At 45.9% G+C, this 17,500-nt stretch overlaps 1 protein-coding gene across 1 annotated transcript in view; it reads right to left on the reverse strand.

Moving 5' to 3' along the window:
- The window catches only part of LOC311246253 (vacuolar protein sorting-associated protein 53 homolog), a gene marked incomplete at its 3' end in the record, with an annotated part of 43,133 nt that overhangs the window by 407 nt on the left and 25,226 nt on the right, over window positions 1-17,500 (reverse strand). The window contains exons 8-9 of the mRNA XM_084338476.1: window positions 15,109-15,187; window positions 4,823-4,966 (exon numbers count right to left, since the gene is read on the reverse strand). Coding sequence (XP_084194602.1) covers window positions 4,823-4,966; window positions 15,109-15,187 — 223 coding nt within the window. The remainder of the gene's footprint in view (window positions 1-4,822; window positions 4,967-15,108; window positions 15,188-17,500) is intronic.

The following is a 17,500-nucleotide window of genomic DNA, read 5'->3' on the forward strand; positions in this document are numbered from 1 at the left end:
GAACAGCACCAGGTACTGAGAGATGATGATACAGCTCTACTTACATCCTGGTTCTCCTGGAACAGCACCAGGTACTGAGAGATGATGATACAGCTCTACTTACATCCTGGTTCTCTTGGAACAGCACCAGGTACTGAGAGATGATGATACAGCTCTACTTACATCCTGGTTCTCCTGGAACAGCACCAGGTACTGAGAGATGATGATACAGCTCTACTTACATCCTGGTTCTCTTGGAACAGCACCAGGTACTGAGAGATGATGATACAGCTCTACTTACATCCTGGTTCTCTTGGAACAGCACCAGGTACTGAGAGATGATGATACAGCTCTACTTACATCCTGGTTCTCTTGGAACAGCACCAGGTACTGAGAGATGATGATACAGCTCTACTTACATCCTGGTTCTCCTGGAACAGCACCAGGTACTGAGAGATGATGATACAGCTCTACTTACATCCTGGTTCTCTGGAACAGCACCAGGTACTGAGAGATGATGATACAGCTCTACTTACATCCTGGTTCTCTTGGAACAGCACCAGGTACTGAGAGATGATGATACAGCTCTACTTACATCCTGGTTCTCTTGGAACAGCACCAGGTACTGAGAGATGATGATACAGCTCTACTTACATCCTGGTTCTCTTGGAACAGCACCAGGTACTGAGAGATGATGATACAGCTCTACTTACATCCTGGTTCTCCTGGAACAGCACCAGGTACTGAGAGATGATGATACAGCTCTACTTACATCCTGGTTCTCCTGGAACAGCACCAGGTACTGAGAGATGATGATACAGCTCTACTTACATCCTGGTTCTCCTGGAACAGCACCAGGTACTGAGAGATGATGATACAGCTCTACTTACATCCTGGTTCTCCTGGAACAGCACCAGGTACTGAGAGATGATGATACAGCTCTACTTACATCCTGGTTCTCCTGGAACAGCACCAGGTACTGAGAGATGATGATACAGCTCTACTTACATCCTGGTTCTCCTGGAACAGCACCAGGTACTGAGAGATGATGATACAGCTCTACTTACATCCTGGTTCTCCTGGAACAGCACCAGGTACTGAGAGATGATGATACAGCTCTACTTACATCCTGGTTCTCTTGGAACAGCACCAGGTACTGAGAGATGATGATACAGCTCTACTTACATCCTGGTTCTCTTGGAACAGCACCAGGTACTGAGAGATGATGATACAGCTCTACTTACATCCTGGTTCTCTTGGAACAGCACCAGGTACTGAGAGATGATGATACAGCTCTACTTACATCCTGGTTCTCTTGGAACAGCACCAGGTACTGAGAGATGATGATACAGCTCTACTTACATCCTGGTTCTCCTGGAACAGCACCAGGTACTGAGAGATGATGATACAGCTCTACTTACATCCTGGTTCTCTTGGAACAGCACCAGGTACTGAGAGATGATGATACAGCTCTACTTACATCCTGGTTCTCCTGGAACAGCACCAGGTACTGAGAGATGATGATACAGCTCTACTTACATCCTGGTTCTCCTGGAACAGCACCAGGTACTGAGAGATGATGATACAGCTCTACTTACATCCTGGTTCTCCTGGAACAGCACCAGGTACTGAGAGATGATGATACAGCTCTACTTACATCCTGGTTCTCTTGGAACAGCACCAGGTACTGAGAGATGATGATACAGCTCTACTTACATCCTGGTTCTCCTGGAACAGCACCAGGTACTGAGAGATGATGATACAGCTCTACTTACATCCTGGTTCTCTTGGAACAGCACCAGGTACTGAGAGATGATGATACAGCTCTACTTACATCCTGGTTCTCTTGGAACAGCACCAGGTACTGAGAGATGATGATACAGCTCTACTTACATCCTGGTTCTCCTGGAACAGCACCAGGTACTGAGAGATGATGATACAGCTCTACTTACATCCTGGTTCTCCTGGAACAGCACCAGGTACTGAGAGATGATGATACAGCTCTACTTACATCCTGGTTCTCCTGGAACAGCACCAGGTACTGAGAGATGATGATACAGCTCTACTTACATCCTGGTTCTCTTGGAACAGCACCAGGTACTGAGAGATGATGATACAGCTCTACTTACATCCTGGTTCTCTTGGAACAGCACCAGGTACTGAGAGATGATGATACAGCTCTACTTACATCCTGGTTCTCTTGGAACAGCACCAGGTACTGAGAGATGATGATACAGCTCTACTTACATCCTGGTTCTCCTGGAACAGCACCAGGTACTGAGAGATGATGATACAGCTCTACTTACATCCTGGTTCTCCTGGAACAGCACCAGGTACTGAGAGATGATGATACAGCTCTACTTACATCCTGGTTCTCTTGGAACAGCACCAGGTACTGAGAGATGATGATACAGCTCTACTTACATCCTGGTTCTCTTGGAACAGCACCAGGTACTGAGAGATGATGATACAGCTCTACTTACATCCTGGTTCTCTTGGAACAGCACCAGGTACTGAGAGATGATGATACAGCTCTACTTACATCCTGGTTCTCTTGGAACAGCACCAGGTACTGAGAGATGATGATACAGCTCTACTTACATCCTGGTTCTCTTGGAACAGCACCAGGTACTGAGAGATGATGATACAGCTCTACTTACATCCTGGTTCTCTTGGAACAGCACCAGGTACTGAGAGATGATGATACAGCTCTACTTACATCCTGGTTCTCTTGGAACAGCACCAGGTACTGAGAGATGATGATACAGCTCTACTTACATCCTGGTTCTCTTGGAACAGCACCAGGTACTGAGAGATGATGATACAGCTCTACTTACATCCTGGTTCTCTTGGAACAGCACCAGGTACTGAGAGATGATGATACAGCTCTACTTACATCCTGGTTCTCTTGGAACAGCACCAGGTACTGAGAGATGATGATACAGCTCTACTTACATCCTGGTTCTCTTGGAACAGCACCAGGTACTGAGAGATGATGATACAGCTCTACTTACATCCTGGTTCTCCTGGAACAGCACCAGGTACTGAGAGATGATGATACAGCTCTACTTACATCCTGGTTCTCCTGGAACAGCACCAGGTACTGAGAGATGATGATACAGCTCTACTTACATCCTGGTTCTCCTGGAACAGCACCAGGTACTGAGAGATGATGATACAGCTCTACTTACATCCTGGTTCTCTTGGAACAGCACCAGGTACTGAGAGATGATGATACAGCTCTACTTACATCCTGGTTCTCCTGGAACAGCACCAGGTACTGAGAGATGATGATACAGCTCTACTTACATCCTGGTTCTCTTGGAACAGCACCAGGTACTGAGAGATGATGATACAGCTCTACTTACATCCTGGTTCTCCTGGAACAGCACCAGGTACTGAGAGATGATGATACAGCTCTACTTACATCCTGGTTCTCTTGGAACAGCACCAGGTACTGAGAGATGATGATACAGCTCTACTTACATCCTGGTTCTCTTGGAACAGCACCAGGTACTGAGAGATGATGATACAGCTCTACTTACATCCTGGTTCTCCTGGAACAGCACCAGGTACTGAGAGATGATGATACAGCTCTACTTACATCCTGGTTCTCTTGGAACAGCACCAGGTACTGAGAGATGATGATACAGCTCTACTTACATCCTGGTTCTCTTGGAACAGCACCAGGTACTGAGAGATGATGATACAGCTCTACTTACATCCTGGTTCTCCTGGAACAGCACCAGGTACTGAGAGATGATGATACAGCTCTACTTACATCCTGGTTCTCCTGGAACAGCACCAGGTACTGAGAGATGATGATACAGCTCTACTTACATCCTGGTTCTCTTGGAACAGCACCAGGTACTGAGAGATGATGATACAGCTCTACTTACATCCTGGTTCTCCTGGAACAGCACCAGGTACTGAGAGATGATGATACAGCTCTACTTACATCCTGGTTCTCCTGGAACAGCACCAGGTACTGAGAGATGATGATACAGCTCTACTTACATCCTGGTTCTCTTGGAACAGCACCAGGTAATGAGAGATGATGATACAGCTCTACTTACATCCTGGTTCTCCTGGAACAGCACCAGGTACTGAGAGATGATGATACAGCTCTACTTACATCCTGGTTCTCCTGGAACAGCACCAGGTACTGAGAGATGATGATACAGCTCTACTTACATTCTGGTTCTCTTGGAACAGCACCAGGTACTGAGAGATGATGATACAGCTCTACTTACATCCTGGTTCTCCTGGAACAGCACCAGGTACTGAGAGATGATGATACAGCTCTACTTACATCCTGGTTCTCTTGGAACAGCACCAGGTACTGAGAGATGATGATACAGCTCTACTTACATCCTGGTTCTCTTGGAACAGCACCAGGTACTGAGAGATGATGATACAGCTCTACTTACATCCTGGTTCTCTTGGAACAGCACCAGGTACTGAGAGATGATGATACAGCTCTACTTACATCCTGGTTCTCTTGGAACAGCACCAGGTACTGAGAGATGATGATACAGCTCTACTTACATCCTGGTTCTCTTGGAACAGCACCAGGTACTGAGAGATGATGATACAGCTCTACTTACATCCTGGTTCTCTTGGAACAGCACCAGGTACTGAGAGATGATGATACAGCTCTACTTACATCCTGGTTCTCTTGGAACAGCACCAGGTACTGAGAGATGATGATACAGCTCTACTTACATCCTGGTTCTCCTGGAACAGCACCAGGTACTGAGAGATGATGATACAGCTCTACTTACATCCTGGTTCTCTTGGAACAGCACCAGGTACTGAGAGATGATGATACAGCTCTACTTACATCCTGGTTCTCTTGGAACAGCACCAGGTACTCTGAGAGGTGCTGCCTGATGAACTTCTTGATGATCTCCTGTTTGATGCGTGGGTCCAGAACGTTGGCCACCAGACAGGCATCTCGCAGAACATTACTGGGCCCGCCTGGCCTCTGTGGGATAACAACAGAACTGGTTAAATATACCACATTACTGGGACCGCCTAGTCTCTGTAAGGTTTGGAACTGGTTAAATATACCACATTACTGGGACCGCCTAGTCTCTGTAAGTTTGGAACTGGTTAAATATACCACATTACTGGGACCGCCTAGTCTCTGTAAGGTTTGGAACTGGTTAAATATACCACATTACTGGGACCGCCTAGTCTCTGTAAGGTTTGGAACTGGTTAAATATACCACATTACTGGGACCGCCTAGTCTCTGTAAGGTTTGGAACTGGTTAAATATACCACATTACTGGGACCGCCTAGTCTCTGTAAGGTTTGGAACTGGTTAAATATACCACATTACTGGGACCGCCTAGTCTCTGTATGGTTTGGAACTGGTTAAATATACCACATTACTGGGACCGCCTAGTCTCTGTAAGGTTTGGAACTGGTTAAATATACCACATTACTGGGACCGCCTAGTCCAGGGGTGGCCAACCCGCGGCTCGCGAGCCGCATGCGGCTCTTTGCCCATCAATGTGCGGCTCTTCCATCCATAAAAAAAATAAAAAAAAATAAAAAAAAAACATTTTTTTTAAATTTAAAAAAAACATTTTTTTTTACTTTTTTTTTTTTTATGTCACTCATTCCATAAGGACGTAGAATAAACATTTACAAATCTTTTTAAATGGACCATTTGCATGTTCTTGGTATCTGAATCTAGGGACATATATGGATCAGTGTCAGAAATAGTGTGTCTGTTACTAGGCTTGAGTAAATTGTAATGAACCAAAGGAGAATATCAATTCTATTTAAAAAAAAAAAATCTTTGACTGTGAATAACACCATGCTAAAATTTACCAGACCTGAAAAATCTAAGCAAATAAATAAAGGGAAGATGATTAAACAGAAGGTTTTGTAGATACAGTACTGAATTCTGCCATCTTTTTTATAATGTAAATTTCTCCACCATTTTTCATCATATTGCAACACCGTTTTTTGCAAGACGTTCACAGAAAGGTAGATAAACTAACTGTGTTCCGTTTTATGGCAATAACGTTCAGGTTTGTGGGAGATAATCCCAAAAAATAAGAGAAATTAAAAAGTAAATTCAGAAGTCAGATGATTGACAGGGGCTGGTGTGAGCTGGGTAGGGTAGTTTTTCTAAATTTGAAAGCCCTGAGTCTCTTCCTTCAAAAGACTACACTCACTTTTGGATGTGCCACTTCCTCCTGTCAATATGCGCCGGTTTCCGACTCAATGCCCTGAGACTTCTATAATCTTATATTTCACTAATAACAGTTAAAATAATTGGTAAACAAACGTAATGCTGAAAATATACACTTTTACTGTATATCTCGGGCTTAAGAGGTTAACCCTGTGAGGCCCAAATTAAAAAGACATTAGCAACTTCAGAGGCCAGAGGGTGGGACATATAAATACATTTACTATCAAATAGCATTGTGAAGCTGAACAACAGGACCAATTGACTATACATGTGCTGTGGCAACCCCAAGCCACCCCTGGGCTTGGTGATTGATGGGCGCTATGTGGCGACCCAATGGCTGGGCGCTGCCCATGTTTGGGCGTCCGCTTCCGGACGCACCTGTCACTAAATACCCATCAGAGTGATTACCTGATTAGCGAATCACGGCGCGGTGCGCCTGTTGGAGAGGGGGGACTTAATGGAGCCGAGGAGCCTCCTCTCAGTCCCCCGTAGCAGCGCAAGGCAAAAGGCCACAGAGGGGAGACGCCGCCCGGCCGACAGCAAACCGTTATTATTTGACTAAGAAAATAAAGAGTATGATTTTGGGAACTGCAACCTGTCTGTGTGTTGTTTATTCTGCCACCCCTACACCTGGAATTGCCACAGTGGTGGAGAATGCGGGCATAGTCTACTGGCAATCAGGGGTGCAGAATAAACAACAATAGACTTTATCAGAATAGAATAAAAGAAATTTAAAAAAAAATATATATATATATAAATTTAATAACGGAAAAAGCATGGACATGCTGGTGCAGCAGCTTGTACAGGCGAGCATGGAACAACAGACCCGGCACGAAGAGGCCCTGCACGAACAGAGGAAACAGACGGGGATGATCCACGCGGAGCTCCAGCGGATGGCCGCTCACCGGCAGGAGGAAGGGGCCGCCGGGACGCGGCCTAACCCCCCGGGGGCTTCATCCCCAAGCTGACGGAGCAGGAGGATATAGAAGCCTATCTCCTGGCGTTTGAGCGCACCGCCGGCCGGGAGGGCTGGCCCGAAGACGACTGGGGGGGACTGCTGGCCCCCTTCCTGTCAGGTAATGCACAAAAGGCCTACCAGGACCTGCCACCGGAGCAAGCCGGGAACTACACTCGGCTAAAGCAGGAAATTCTGTCCCGGTACGGCCATAGTCTGCAGTCCCGCGCGCAGCGGTTCCATGACTGGGTGTATGACGCACAGGCCTCCCCGCGCTCCCAGATGCACGACCTGGTCCGCACAAGCCGAGCCTGGCTAATGACTGACCCCGGAGGGCCCACGGTTTTGGAACGGATTGTTATGGACCGCTTTGTCAGAGCCCTCCCCTATGACTCGAAGAAGCAGGCGAGTCAAGCGGACCCCCGCTCCGTGGAGCAGCTGGTGAATATTGTGGAGGCCCACCAGGTAACGCGGGAGTTACTCAAAGGGGGGCGAGGGGAAAAGCCAGAGCGGCCGAGAACAAGGAGGGGTCCCGACGAGCCCAGCCCAAGGGGCCGGGTAGGGAACGCAGGTGAGCCCGAACTACCCCGAAGAAGACCGCTGTTCGACCAGGACCAAAGACGCTGCTACGACTGCGGCGAGCCCGGGCATCTCTCGTGGAACTGCCCAGGCCGGGATGTGTCCATGCCATCGGCGGCAGCTTCAGACCCCCGCGGAAAGACGTGCAACTATGGCGCAGCCTGTTGGGCCCATAAGGAAACATCGGCGACACTTTTACCCGTGCGCGTCAACGACAAAGATGCCGTAGCGCTCCTGGACTCGGGTAGTGCCATAACGCTGGTTCAGCCCCATTTGGCACACTGCGACGCAGAGGCTCCGCAAGTGTCAGTGTCCTGTGTGCACGGGGACACAAAGTTGTATCCTACAGCGCCGATCACCCTGACAACCACCAAGGGGGTCTGCTCGATGACAGCTGGCGTCATACCCAACCTGCCGGTAGCGCTGCTGATTGGTCGAGACTGCCCCCTGTATCGCCAGCTGTGCTCAGCCGTCATCTCCCCGCGCACCCCACCCTCTACGGGTAAACCGAGGAAGAAGAAAGGGTTACGTCAGCCGAAGGTGTGTGCTCTGAACGTAACGGGGAGTGAGACTGAGACGGCCTCAGATGTAGGTGACGACGCGCCGGAACCCCTGGATATACCGGGGAGTGAGACAGAGACGGCATCAGGTGTGGGTGACGACGCGCCAGCGCCCCAAGCGGGCCCCGAGACGGATAACAGTGACGAGGACCCCTTTGCGGAGTTCCCCCAGGCGGACGAGGTGGGGAGGGACCTGGCGGGTCAGTTCGGAACGGCCCAGCTGGAAGACCCAAACCTAACGCAGGCCCGGGCGAATATCAAGACCATAGATGGAAATCCCGTGGAGGGGGTGAGTAACCTGCCATATCCTCACTTTGCAATAAAAAGACAATTGCTGTACCAAGTTGTAAAAAAGAATGATGAGGTTAGGGATCTATTGCTGGTACCGAAGTTCTTTATTCCCACTGTACTCCAGCTGGCGCATTCACATATCCTCGGAGCGCACCTGGGCGTGGACAAAACCATGGAGCGCATAAGGGCGCGTTTCCATTGGCCGGGCATGAAGAGAGCGGTAGAGGACTATTGCCGGAGCTGCCCAGAGTGTCAACGCGCAGCACCAAAGGTACAATATAAAAGTCCTCTGATCCCGCTGCCCATCATTGAGACCCCATTCTCAAGAATTGCCCTCGACGTAGTGGGCCCTCTAGTTAAATCGTCCCGAGGCCACCAGTATATACTGGTAATCATAGATTATGCTACCCGTTACCCCGAAGCCATCCCGTTACACACGGTGACGGCCAAAATTGTGGCACGGGAGCTCTTTCATTTGTTTAGTCGGGTGGGAATTGCCGACTCTATTCTCACGGATCAGGGCTCGTGCTTTATGTCGCGGGTCATGAAAGAAATGTGCAAACTAATGAAAGTGGAACAGCTACGAACCTCCATATACCATCCACAGACGGATGGACTGTGCGAGCGCTTTAACAAGACCCTGAAAAGCATGCTAAGGAAGGTGATGGAGAAGGATGGGAAGAATTGGGATCAGTTGTTGCCCTTTCTGATGTTCTCTGTGCGTGAGGTCCCACAGGCCTCCACTGGCTTCTCGCCATTTGAGCTGCTCTACGCCCGCAAGCCGCGGGGTCTCCTGGACATCGCAAAGGAGATTTGGGAGGAACAGCCGTCGCCCCACCGGTCTCTCATAGAGCATGTGCAGGTAATGAGAGACAGGATGAAGGCGCTCTGGCCAGTGGTGAGAGAACACATGCAACAGGCCCAAGACGCACAGAAGCGCATTTATGACCGGGGCGCACAGCCACGGGAGTTTAATGTGGGGGACCGAGTCCTAGTACTGGTACCGACAGCAGAGTGCAAATTCCTAGCCAAATGGCAGGGACCCTACGACATAATCGACAAAGTGGGTCCCGTCAACTACAAGGTCCACCAGCCCGACCGTAGGAAGCATCGACAGTTATACCATGTTAACCTGTTGAAGAAATGGCATGCCCGGGATGTGTTGCCCTCTTCCCCCTTTTGCGCAGCAGGTGGCAGAGGCGGCCGATGTTCCCATCGGGGAACAGTTGTCCCCGACCCAACGGCAGGAGCTTCGGGAGCTGGTCCAACAGAACCGGGACGTGTTCTCGGCCACGCCGGGCCGCACCACATTGGCCCAGCACCACATCATTACCAGCCCGGGAGACAAGGTAAAGCTGAAGCCCTATCGTATCCCAGAGGCAAAAAGAGAGGCAGTCAGAAGAGAAGTGCGGGTCATGCTGGAGATGGGAGTAATTGAGGAGTCTCATAGCGGGTGGTCCAGTCCTATTGTTTTAGTGCCAAAACCCGACTCAACAACCAGGTTCTGTAATGATTTCAGGAAGCTTAATGAAATTTCAAAGTTTGACGCCTATCCCATGCCTAGAGTGGATGAGCTCATTGACAGACTGGGCCTGGCCAGATTTATCACGACACTAGACCTAACGAAGGGTTATTGGCAAGTCCCTCTGGCCCCCGCCTCAAGGGAGAAGACGGCTTTCTCCACCCCAGATGGGCTGTTCCATTATAAAGTTCTCCCGTTTGGCCTGCATGGGGCGCCATCTACCTTTCAGAGGCTGATGGACAGAGTACTACGGCCCCATCGGGAGTATGCAGCCGCATATCTCGATGACATTATCATCCACTCGTCAGATTGGGACACCCACCTCCAAAAGGTGAGAGCGGTGTTGGGGGCCCTCCGGGAGGCGGGTCTCACCGCCAACCCAAAGAAATGCAGGCTGGGATTAGAAGAGGCAGAGTACCTGGGGTTCACAATAGGCCGGGGCAATGTGAAACCGCAGAAGAGGAAGATTGATGCAATAAGGGAGTGGCCTCGCCCTTTAACCAAGAAGCAGGTCAGGACATTTAATGGGCTAGCGAGCTATTATAGGAGGTTTATCCCTAACTTTGCTGCTCGCGCTGCTCCCCTCACAGATCTGACCCAGGCGCGGCGGCCGTTCACGGTGAAGTGGACACCGGAGGCGGAGGCGGCGTTCGAGGACCTCAAGACTGCCCTCTGTTCGGGACCGGTGCTGATCTCCCCGAACTTCGACAAGGAGATGACGGTACAAACAGACGCATCAGAGGTGGGACTCTCCCAGCAACTGGAGGGTGAGGAACATCCGATTTTATATGTGAGCAGGAAGCTGCTGCCACACGAGCGCAACTATTCTGCGGTGGAGCGCGAAGGTCTGGCAATTAAGTGGGCACTGGAGACGCTCCGCTATTATCTGCTGGGGAGGCGTTTCACGCTGGTGACGGATCACGCCCCCCTAGTCTGGATGGCCAAGACAAAGGGGACCAATGCCAGGGTGACTCGATGGTTTCTGGAGTTACAGTCATTTAACTTTTCTGTCATTCACAGGTCAGGGGTGGCGCATGGCAACGCAGACGCCCTCTCCAGGAAGGATGCCTGTTGGGCGTCGGACGCTCTTGACCGACGGTCGGAGCTGGAGGGGGGGTACTGTGGCAACCCCAAGCCACCCCTGGGCTTGGTGATTGATGGGCGCTATGTGGCGACCCAATGGCTGGGCGCTGCCCATGTTTGGGCGTCCGCTTCCGGACGCACCTGTCACTAAATACCCATCAGAGTGATTACCTGATTAGCGAATCACGGCGCGGTGCGCCTGTTGGAGAGGGGGGACTTAATGGAGCCGAGGAGCCTCCTCTCAGTCCCCCGTAGCAGCGCAAGGCAAAAGGCCACAGAGCGGAGACGCCGCCCGGCCGACAGCAAACCGTTATTATTTGACTAAGAAAATAAAGAGTATGATTTTGGGAACTGCAACCTGTCTGTGTGTTGTTTATTCTGCCACCCCTACACCTGGAATTGCCACAGTGCTTAAAGGGGAACTATCTTATAAATGGCCTTTTTCAGTGTTTACCATTGTTTCTTAGCTATGTGGACTTATATTAATAGGATCTATGTCTTTAATTCTCATATTGGCGCATTCTTCCAATTCTCCTCTCACAATATTCACCCTCACTGAACTGAGTCATCTGAAAATGTGCATATCTGTGATGTCAGAGATTTCTCAGCTGCATAATAATGTGGCAGTTGATGTGGCAGTTGGCACCAGGCCAACCTCAAAACGGCTTAAGATCTTGAGTTAGAAAAATGCGGTTTTTAGTACTTGATTAGAAATACAAAACAATGCATTTTTTTTGAAAAAAACCTAGGTGTTCCATAGACTCACAGGAATTGTGTAAAAGTGCCCAAATAGTGAAAGAAATAGTAAAACAGTTCCCCTTTAACATTTTTTAAATAAACATTATTTTTTTAAATGGCTAAAAGTGATTTTGTAATTTTGCAACCGTGGGTCTCACAGGGTACTTTTAACCCTGTGAGGCCCAAATAAAAAATACATTAGCAACTTCAGAGGCCAGAGGGTGAGACCTATAAACACATGAAGGGTGCCGTGACTGAAAAAAAAGGTTGAGAAACGCTGGTATATGGTGTGGCTCTTTGTGGTACCACAGTCATTTTTGTGGCTCTTAGTCTCTGACTGGTTGGCCACCCCTGGCCTAGTCTCTGTAAGGTTTGGAACTGGTTAATCATCATCATGGGTGGCAAAAGAAACCCTGAACATGTTACCTCAGCCTGCCTTCTCTCCAGGCTCCTCGGAACTCCCTTCCCCAACACATTAGATCTATATCTATATGGTCTATATATACGATCTTCCTCGAAATCTAACAAGCTAACTGCCTGTCAATTAAAGGAGGTTGGACTCACTACGACTTCACCCAAACCGAAAGTGAAACTTGACACACCAGGATGTAAACATTGCGAGAGCAAAAGCAAATGGTGAAAATAGACTTCACAGAGGTTATATGAGGTAGTGAATGCATTCAGTTTGCAAATGATAGAACTCCGTCTATGTGGTTGGAAATGTGAATACAAACAAAAGTGTACTGCAAAGTAAAGTGGGACAATAACGGCACTCAACGCAAACTTTTTAACCATATACCTTGTTGTGTAGCAGCTAACGCTAACTCTTTAACCAGATACCTTGTTGTGTAGCAGCTAAGGCTAACTCTTTAACTGGATAGCTTGTTGTGTAGCAGCTAACGCTAACTCTTTAACTGGATAGCTTGTTGTGTAGCAGCTAACGCTAACTCTTTAACCAGATAGCTTGTTGTGTAGCAGCTAACGCTAACTCTTTAACCAGATAGCTTGTTGTGTAGCAGCTAACGCTAACTCTTTAACCAGATAGCTTGTTGTGTAGCAGCTAACGCTAACTCTTTAACCGGATAGCTTGTTGTGTAGCAGCTAACGCTAACTCTTTAACCAGATACCTTGTTGTGTAGCAGCTAAGGCTAACTCTTTAACCGGATACCTTGTTGTGTAGCAGCTAACGCCAACTCTTTAACCAGATAGCTTGTTGTGTAGCAGCTAACGCTAACTCTTTAACCAGATAGCTTGTTGTGTAGCAAATAACGCTAACTCTTTAACCAGATAGCTTGTTGTGTAGCAGCTAACGCTAACTCTTTAAGCGGATAGCTTGTTGTGTAGCAGCTAACGCTAACTCTTTAACCAGATAGCTTGTTGTGTAGCAGCTAACGCTAACTCTTTAACCGGATAGCTTGTTGTGTAGCAGCTAACGCTAACTGTTTAACCAGATAGCTTGTTGTGTAGCAGCTAACGCTAACTCTTTAACCAGATAGCTTGTTGTGTAGCAGCTAACGCTAACTCTTTAACCGGATAGCTTGTTGTGTAGCAGCTAACGCTAACTTAACCAGATACCTTGTTGTGTAGCAGCTAACGCTAACTCTTTAACCGGATAGCTTGTTGTGTAGCAGCTAACGCTAACTCTTTAACCGGATAGCTTGTTGTGTAGCAGCTAACGCTAACTCTTTAACCAGATACCTTGTTGTGTAGCAGCTAAGGCTAACTCTTTAACCGGATACCTTGTTGTGTAGCAGCTAACGCCAACTCTTTAACCAGATAGCTTGTTGTGTAGCAGCTAACGCTAACTCTTTAACCAGATAGCTTGTTGTGTAGCAACTAACGCTAACTCTTTAACCAGATAGCTTGTTGTGTAGCAGCTAACGCTAACTCTTTAAGCGGATAGCTTGTTGTGTAGCAGCTAACGCTAACTCTTTAACCAGATAGCTTGTTGTGTAGCAGCTAACGCTAACTCTTTAACCGGATAGCTTGTTGTGTAGCAGCTAACGCTAACTGTTTAACCAGATAGCTTGTTGTGTAGCAGCTAACGCTAACTCTTTAACCAGATAGCTTGTTGTGTAGCAGCTAACGCTAACTCTTTAACCGGATAGCTTGTTGTGTAGCAGCTAACGCTAACTTAACCAGATACCTTGTTGTGTAGCAGCTAACGCTAACTCTTTAACCAGATAGCTTGTTGTGTAGCAGCTAACGCTAACTCTTTAACCAGATAGCTTGTTGTGTAGCAGCTAACGCTAACTCTTTAACCAGATAGCTTGTTGTGTAGCAGCTAACGCTAACTCTTTAACCAGATAGGTTGTTGTGTAGCCGCTAACGCTAACTCTTTAACCAGATAGCTTGTCGTGTAGCCGCTAACGCTAACTCTTTAACCAGATAGCTTGTTGTGTAGCAGCTGACGCTAACTCTTTAACCGGATAGCTTGTCGTGTAGCCGCTAACGCTAACTCTTTAACCAGATAGCTTGTTGTGTAGCAGCTAACACTAACTCTTTAACCAGATAGCTTGTTGTGTAGCAGCTAACGCTAACTCTTTAACCAGATAGCTTGTTGTGTAGCAGCTAACGCTAACTCTTTAACCAGATAGCTTGTTGTGTAGCAGCTAACGCTAACTCTTTAACCAGATAGCTTGTTTGAAAAGCTCCATAACCAGAATGCACTCTCTGAGCCACCGAGACCAAGCCTTGATGCTGCTTTTACTCTGCTGTGACAACGTTCTACATTTACTATATGCTGGCTATTTGTTTACGTTTAGCAGATATGCACTGCTCAACCTACTCAATCTACAATGCTACTGTATCACAGAGGTCTAGCACTTAACCCTTTCACTTAAGCCTGCCGCCCTACCAAACGGTTAAACCCTTCACTGCGACAATACACAGAAGGTTAACCCGTTCACTGCCACACAACAGCAGGTTAACCCTTTCATTGCCACACTACAGAAAGTTAACCCTTTACTATCACACTACCGACGGTAACCTTCTGTAGTGTGGCAGTGAAATGGTTAACGTTACAGCTACCCCCACTAGCTGGCTGACTGGTTTTCAGACACAGAGTGATACTGAATTGTGCAAAGGAATTAGACGCCATAACCATGGGATAAGGTCTGATATCCCGAGGCTATGACCCAATCAGATTGTTTGATTTGAGCTACCTGCGTTATAATATATGATGTTATTTACCTTTGAGCCTTGAGAGGGGAAGGCCTCCTCAAAGTCAGCCAGAATCTGAGTCCCCAGCTCGCTCTGTGCCGACTTCACCCTGGAGAGGCACACACACACCGTAGACAGACATGTTATTATGTTGCTTCTTGTTTTCATAGTTTATTCAGTTTCACAAATCAGAACCCTTTATCATTGTGCACTAATGGATTGAAAAAATATATATATTGAAAAAACAAAACAAAAAAGACAGTCCAGAATGCAGTAACACTGAGCCCAGGATGTTTAGATGTGCAATGTAATGTTTAGCTGCATAATGTAATGTGTTTAGGTGCATAATGTAATGTTTAGCTGCATAATGCAATGTGTTTAGGTGCATAATGTAATGTTTAGGTGCATAATGCAATGTGTTTAGGTGCATAATGTAATGTTTAGGTGCATAATGTAATGTTTAGGTGCATAATGTAATGTTTAGGTGCATAATGTAATGTTTAGGTGCATAATGCAATGTGTTTAGGTGCATAATGTAATGTGTTTAGGTGCATAATGTAATGTTTAGGTGCATAATGTAATGTTTAGGTGCATAATGCAATGTGTTTAGGTGCATAATGTAATGTGTTTAGGTGCATAATGTAATGTTTAGGTGCATAATGCAATGCGTTTAGGTGCATAATGTAATGTTTAGGTGCATAATGCAATGTGTTTAGGTGCATAATGTAATGTTTAGGTGTGAATTGTAATGTTTAGGTGCATAATGCAATGTGTTTAGGTGCATAATGTAATGTTTAGGTGCATAATGCAATGTGTTTAGGTGCATAATGTAATGTTTAGGTGTGAATTGTAATGTTTAGGTGCATAATGCAATGCGTTTAGGTGCATAATGTAATGTTTAGGTGCATAATGTAATGTTTAGGTGCATAATGCAATGCGTTTAGGTGCATAATGTAATGTTTAGGTGCATAATGTAATGTTTAGGTGCATAATGTAATGTGTTTAGGCGCATAATGTAATGTTTAGGTGCATAATGTAATGTTTAGGTGCATAATGCAATGCGTTTAGGTGCATAATGTAATGTTTAGGTGCATAATGCAATGTGTTTAGGTGCATAATGTAATGTTTAGGTGTGAATTGTAATGTTTAGGTGCATAATGCAATGTGTTTAGGTGCATAATGTAATGTTTAGGTGTGAATTGTAATGTTTAGGTGCATAATGCAATGCGTTTAGGTGCATAATGTAATGTTTAGGTGCATAATGTAATGTTTAGGTGCATAATGCAATGCGTTTAGGTGCATAATGTAATGTTTAGGTGCATAATGTAATGTTTAGGTGCATAATGTAATGTGTTTAGGTGCATAATGTAATGTTTAGGTGCATAATGTAATGTTTAGGTGCATAATGCAATGTGTTTAGGTGCATAATGTAATGTTTAGGTGCATAATGTAATGTTTAGGTGCATAATGCAATGTGTTTAGGTGCATAATGTAATGTTTAGGTGCATAATGTAATGTTTAGGTGCATAATGTAATGTTTAGGTGCATAATGCAATGTGTTTAGGTGCATAATGTAATGTTTAGGTGCATAATGCAATGTGTTTAGGTGCATAATGTAATGTGTTTAGGTGCATAATGTAATGTTTAGGTGCATAATGTAATGTGTTTAGGTGCATAATGTAATGTTTAGGTGCATAATGTAATGTGTTTAGGTGCATAATGTAATGTTTAGGTGCATAATGTAATGTTTAGATGCATAATGTAATGTTTAGGTGCATAATGTAATGTTTAGGTGCATAATGCAATGTGTTTAGGTGCATAATGTAATGTGTTTAGGTGCATAATGTAATGTTTAGGTGCATAATGTAATGTTTAGGTGCATAATGCAATGTGTTTAGGTGCATAATGTAATGTGTTTAGGTGCATAATGTAATGTTTAGGTGCATAATGCAATGTGTTTAGGTGCATAATGCAATGTGTTTAGGTGCATAATGTAATGTTTAGGTGCATAATGCAATGTGTTTAGGTGCATAATGTAATGTTTAGGTGCATAATGTAATGTGTTTAGGTGCATAATGTAATGTTTAGATGTGTAATGCAATGTTTAGGTGCATAATGCAATGTTTAGGTGTGTAATGTAATGTTTAGGTGTGTAATGTAATATGTAGGTGCTTAATGTAATGTTTAGGTGCATAATGTAATGTTTAGATGTGTAATATAATGTTTAGGTGTGTAATGTAATGTTTATGTGTGTAATATAATGTTTAGGTATGCAATGTTTAGGTGCATAATGTAATGTTTAGGTGCATAATGTAATGTTTAGATGTGTAATGTAATGTTTAGGTGTGTAATGTAATGTTTAGATGTGTAATACAATGTTTAGGTGTGTAATGTAATGTTTAGGTGTGTAATGTAATATGTA

Source organism: Notolepis coatsorum (assembly GCF_963971535.1).
Source record: "Notolepis coatsorum genome assembly, contig: SUPER_1_unloc_1, whole genome shotgun sequence".
NCBI classification, from domain to species: Eukaryota; Metazoa; Chordata; class Actinopteri; order Aulopiformes; family Paralepididae; genus Notolepis; species Notolepis coatsorum.